At 44.9% G+C, this 6,291-nt stretch overlaps 1 protein-coding gene across 5 annotated transcripts in view; it reads left to right on the top strand.

The window, feature by feature from the left end:
- The first annotated feature begins 353 nt into the window (after nt 1–353).
- Nucleotides 354–6,291, top strand: part of LOC128891350 (probable nuclear hormone receptor HR3) — a 145,052-nt gene continuing 139,114 nt past the window's right edge. For 2 of the 5 annotated variants that reach the window (XM_054150785.1, XM_054150784.1), the window contains exon 1: nt 355–3,440. In XM_054150785.1, the coding sequence (XP_054006760.1) occupies nt 3,248–3,440 (193 nt within the window). In that variant the 5' untranslated portion in view covers nt 355–3,247. Of the gene's footprint in view, nt 3,441–6,291 lie in introns of all 5 variants that reach the window. The other 3 variants (XM_054150783.1, XM_054150782.1, XM_054150787.1) reach the window with 3 other exon arrangements.

The following is a 6,291-nucleotide window of genomic DNA, read 5'->3' as shown; positions in this document are numbered from 1 at the left end:
AGTGGCGGCGCCTGCGCGCTTCGCCCCTGAATCGCGTTTAACCAATGAAACCCTACCTTGTTACGCTTGCCCTCGGGGGGTAGAACATTCCGATATATTTCGGTGTAATTTCCGCGAGGGATGCGTACACAGAAAAAATCGTCGTGAAACAGGGATCGAAGAGAGTCGGGAACGGGAACGGGAACAGTAGTCACCGTTTACCAGGGGATGTCGGATACGTGCGGCAATCGAGGGTGAACGTAAGCTGTATGAATCGGTGCGATCCGGGCGGGGTGGTAGCAAAGGGTGGCTCAACAAAGACTGCCATCTGGTGACGGTCGCTTCAAGTTCGAGCCACTGCTTCCCCGTGAAGTACACAGCCGAAACGAGACGTTCGGCACCGAAACGACATCACCGCGAGCCTTTTTTCGTGGGATCGGGACGATAGCTTGTTCACGTTGCGGTACATCCGCCAAACGATCGCGTGTGAACCGAGTCGTGCGCGATTTACGCGGTATCGGGGGTGCGTAAACGTAAGGAGCGAGCACACGGAACGATCACGCATCGACGAGCCACAGGATGACGGAGACGACGACAGTGACGTAAAGCCCACGAGGCCAAGTGGATCCCCGATTGGTGACCCGACTTGTTTCTTTTTTTTGCTTTCGTGCACGTACACGGGGGTGATCCATGGCCGAAATTCGGTCGTTGAGGCTCGATTGAGCCGCGCGATCGTGCGATCGCTCGAAAGTGTGGAAATTAGGCGGATCCTGTGCGTTCCCGGATAACAATGATCTATGTCGAGGGAATACCGTTGGAGCGTGCGATGAATCCTCGCAGTGGTTCCGTTCGCGATCGCCCCCAGCTCGGGAAAAGGTGTTTGGTCGATGACTGAACCTCTCCCGGATCTCGAAGACTCTCGTGGCATCGTTTCACGCGCAGGAGGCGGCCAATAATCTCGTCCTGGTTATCTCGTCGATGACAGCTAGCTCCCGTAGGATGTAAGCGTTCCGAAAGAAACGGCGAAGGGACTGTCGAAATGCGAAGGAACAGGGATTGGTGAAGAACGCGGGTTTCGAATCGCTCCGCTGGACGACACCGTGTTGAACAACGGCTGAATATCGACCGAAGGCCGCGGCTACCGAATTAGTTGTGGCGAAGGTCGCGGATAAACGCGTGCAATTCGGTCCCAGTGAGTGCGTTTCCGCTTCCAGATCGGTTGCTCGGAAGATTATTGACGTTTGCCGCGGGTTCGCAACCTCCAATTGGCCATCCCCGAGGTTAATCGCGCTCGAGTGCTCGGGGTATCCGCGATAACGTTCTGTCCGATCCCTTCGACGTTGCGCGTCGTCAAGGAGATGATTCCAGCGTTGGTCAGACACGATTCGGTGAACACGGACGATTAGTGCGTCGGGATTAACGAAGAGGAACTTTGAAACCGAGAGTGCGCACCGGACTCCCTCGAAGAACAGTTCTCTGAACGAGACCTACTGACCTATCGACTCGACGCCACGGCTACCCTACTCTTCCTCCTCCACCACGGTTGCCACTTTTTTTTTTTTTCGTTACTTACACCCCTGTGGAACACGCATCGAATCGTTCAGCTGTAATCGACGCATCGGAGGACAGCGACCGTTGGAGGAAGTGTGCGGCGTTAGGCAGGCGACGTGGCTGCGCGTACGAACGCGCGGGTGAATCGAAGAGAGTCGTTCTTTGAACGAGACCCACTGACCTATCGACTCGCCGCCCTCCGCTCCTACCCCGTTTCTCGCCCACCCTACTTTCCGCCTTTGCTTCCCTTCGTGTGTATGTGTGTTTACTGGCGTGCCGCGTCGTGGGACGTTTCGTGATTCCCGTTTTCGTGTGGATACTCCAGGGGTAACTGCTCGAAGACGACGGGGGTTGTTCGATATATCGACTGCACATTTACAAGACAAACGAGTGCCTAAGTATCCGCGATCAGTGCTCTAACTTAAACGTGTTCCATTCGCACAATCCCCTCGTCGCCTTTCACCCTCGGTGACTTTCTCTACTTCTGTTTTTTATTTAGCGTTTACCGCCACTGTATCGGTGTTCAGGGTATCCCTCGCTCGTTCTCGACCTCGTCGTCGAGCGCTGATCGGGCGTCGAGAATACACGGTGAAGAGTGCCTAAAATTTTATGCCTTCTCGACTGATTATATTGATACGCGATCGGAATCGTCGTCGCATCTCTCGCTCCCGCGCTTCGTTCTTTTTCGCGTTTCCTTCTTCTTCCTTTCTGTCGGAAGCGATCGTTTGATCGTTGAGCTCTTTACGCGGAGACGCGACAAACAGTGCCTCAGATTATTATCTCTCGACTGATCGACGGAGAAACTGTACGAATCGTAATTATCCCTCGTACACCTCGACTTTTCGCTTCTTCTTCGGGGGCGTATCCGAATTTCGTTCGCCTTGCTCCCTCTCTGTTTCGAGAGATCCGAGTAGCACCTCGTTTTTCTAACTCACCCAGTAGGTCAGGGTAACGTTCGATATCTCTCTTCCTCTTCGAAGTTTCCATCGTCGTCTAACATCCACGGAGACATCCCTTTCCTAGATCATCCCGAACAGCCCGAGGACAATCGTCGATTGGTAATCGCAGACTGATAACGACCGTGAGTCGAACGAACACATCAACGTCGCCTAATGATTGGTCGATCGGCCACAGGAGTATTTGTCGATTCGATAGGACGCAGGAAGTCAACGTTTCCTCTCCCACCCGTTGCCAAACGAATCGTCGAACTTTTACCAGGTCGATCGAACGAACGCTAGCAGTCTCGACAGTGCATCTTTAATTTCGCCAGCTGGAAGAGATGGAATTCAGATCGCGATCCAGGAGCGTTGCAATGCCCGTTGACGTCACGAAGGATCCCATGGCGATCATCGAGGAATTTTCTCCTTGTAAAAGCGTGGCTTGCAGGTGCTGGCCGTCGACAATGATTGTCTGATCGTAGAGTTAACGTGGCACGAAGGAGGAACGGGGGAATTAACATTAGCAATAATAAGAAGAGGATAGACACTATATCTAAGACAACACAGGAACCTTTCAGGATAACGTTAAGCGTTTACGAGTAAACGGTGTTATCGTTGATTAATTCCGCAGTGAGATCGAAGGCGTTCGATTCGATTCGTTCATCGTCTCCTCGCGGAGTCTGCCACGATCGTAAATAGCGATCGAGGGATCGCAACGTTCGAGTGAGAAAAATGCCGATGAAATAAACTGAAATCGAGGACAAACGTAATCGCGAAAAATGGCGGAAAGCGCTGCGAGTCCGGGTTCCGTGGTAGCCGCGAACAGTCCGCAGCAACAACAGCAATCTCAACCACCGCAACAACAACAACAAACGCAACAGACACCACAACCGCCGGATATAAGCAGTTCGCAGCTGGCGTCTCCACCAATCACGGGCACAGGTACGAATAGGAAACGGTCGAGATCTTCCGGTAGGGTTATTATTTAACATCTATTGGCCGTCTCAATTAGGTGCTTTTTGTTCGATTAGCAACCGACAGTCTTCATTTGACTGAACGTTTTGCATCTGTGGATTTTTCGTATGATTTCTTTCTAGATTTTCTTCTCTTCTTTCTTTCGGTTTACTTATTTTCTTTGCATACGTGCAGTTTTTTTTATAGAATTATTTTATAGGGAACTTCTTTATAATGTAAATAATTTCGTATTTGTGTGTATATTTACTTTAATTCATGGGTCTGATTGGTTACCTTTCCTGTGAGTTGAGGAGATACAATTACGTGTTCAGACCTTTCTAATGGTACTTCACTTGTCTATATTAAGGCATGTGCTTAGGATGGTATAGCTGTCCGTTCCGTTATTTATTAAAGTGTGTAACCATATACAATAGTTATTACTCTAAAAGTTCTTCTTAAATAATATTGCTATTCTTCTTATCATTACTTTACTTTAGCTGAGTACACTCATGCTACAGTACCTGAGGGCTAGTATAACTGTCATTAAATTTTTCCGATTTCCTTAAAGATATAAGTTAATCAAATTAAAATAATTCCTAGACTGAAAGAATAGTGTTCTGAGCTTGCAAAAATGACGAAAAAATATGACAGATATCTCGTAAGCAATATTTAATATTTGTTAACATCATAAAGAAAATGAGTACACATACATGAGCAGAATATAATTTTCATCACTAATAGAATTCGGAACAAGAGTAGAAGTCTCTCTGCAGTCATTTTGAAGTGAAGTCATTTTAATATACATCCATGTGGATTTATGTGTTTTCTGTGAATGGGAGTATGGCAGAATGTGTTTGTCTTCCTTGTTGTAAATGCACCTGTCTCTGGTAGGGCATATTTTGAATACCCCTGCAACACAAGACATTGCAGGAATATTTTTGTGCAAAATTCGATATATTTGATGAAATATTTATGAGATCTCGCTGCAATGTGTCTCTGTCAACCACTGTAGCAACGTTTCCACATCATTTCTCAGACAATATTTGCGAGACGGTATGGAAACGTTCAAAGAAGAATTCCAAAATATTCTATAAATATATGAAATTGAATGATTGATAAGGTACATTATATGCACATTTACCGTCGCATATACGTGAGACACCAACGATACGTGAAGTTTGAAAATGATTTATTTATATACAATGTCGCTCTTGCTTTGTAATATTTCTGAAATATTTTTAAAATATTTTCAATGCAATATTGCACGGACATATTGCTGTAATTCGAATGTAATTGTAACATTGTGGCATCTCTGCAATATTTTCCTGCAACATGAGTCAAAATAAAAGTTTTCTCTAGCTGAAGTTCGTCTTTCTGCTCCAAATCGTAAAACCAGCTGGTGTAATGAGAATGGGTGTTACATCGCGCATCCCGCGCTAAAACGGATCAATGTCGGGCGCGTTTTGTGTGCCCGGGGGTTGCCTCGGTATACCGCGTCACCTTTTAATTAACGAAATTAATTCCAGCCCGGTTGATTGCTCGCGAGGTAATTGATTTTGACGAAGAGATTCCGTTGGATTTGGAGCAGCCACTCCGGCCTCCTTCCATGCCTAAAATTTGTTCGCAGAAACACTGTTTGAACATTTTATATTGTTTCGAACGTTACACGTTCGCGGCGGGTCGATAGGTGAATTTCTAATTTTGGGGCTGTGACGTATGAAACGATTGTCCCGCGCTGGAAGAAAAACTTTTTTAGGCAAAATGCAGACTACTGGAGCAGAGGTACTATTTTCCAATAAACTACAAGGATTTTAATTCTATTTTTATGTCGACCAGAGTGTGTCACTGTATCAGAATTCAGTCGAAACTATTTATTTTCAAACGATTTACAGGGAATATTTACCGCGAGTAAGAGGATTTTTTATTGTCTTGCATTGGAATCTGTAGAATAGTCCAAAGAAGGGTATTATTGTGAATTTCAGAGAATCTTGTTTCTTTATTTTTAGATCTTCTTTAGGAATATTTCAGTGCACAGTGAATTCATTTAGTACATTTAATATTTTCTGTATGTTTTCTACTATTACGCTCGTTAAATTTACTTTACATAGATATGTTCTTGGATTTAGATATTCAGTCGAATAATTTCCATTTACATCACTTTGACAGAGAAACGGTTCATATCGGTATTAGCATAACGCAAACAGTTCTACGTTATCTGACAATGAACCAAAAGCTGAGTCGGTCTTTGACACGCATAACCGATGCTGCTCACGCAACGAAGCCACTCCTCGCGGAATCAGGAACGTTCAGAATCCATTATTACCATATCGATCGACACGGTTGGGCGCCAAAACGTTCGACGAACGGTCTCTGGTACACATGATTAACGACGAGATCGATACTATCGCGTACAATTAATATTCACGCCATGATTTAATAAGGAGCATTCATAGCTCTTTGGTAGCAATTTTCGCCACCGATTGAAATTTCACGTAGTACGTTTACTTACATGATCAAGATTGAAATTAATTACTTTGTTCAAATCCAATTTCAGACGATAAAATGATTGGGAGTGATTTACGTAATCGATATAAAATTTAATTGGTATGCAGTAAGCGGTGTAAGAAGAAAGGTTCATCGTAGAGAGAGGTATAAATGTGTTTACTTTTCATATTGATTAGATTTAGGGTCTCATGTTCGCTACATTTATAGTAGTAGCGATGAATATTTGTTTACAGAATATTATTTATTGTTGATAATGTTTTCAAGATGTATACTTAAGAATCATCTTCGGTTGAAACAGATAAGGGGAAAGAAAGAGTCAGAATAGGCTCTATTTAGGTAAATATAGGAGTCGAAGATGGCCTCT

The sequence above is a fragment of the Hylaeus anthracinus genome, unplaced genomic scaffold (assembly GCF_026225885.1).
Source record: "Hylaeus anthracinus isolate JK02 unplaced genomic scaffold, UHH_iyHylAnth1.0_haploid 12001, whole genome shotgun sequence".
Classification (NCBI taxonomy): domain Eukaryota; kingdom Metazoa; phylum Arthropoda; class Insecta; order Hymenoptera; family Colletidae; genus Hylaeus; species Hylaeus anthracinus.
The sequence above is the reverse complement of the archived record's forward strand: the minus strand, read 5'-3'. Positions and strand labels throughout refer to the sequence as shown.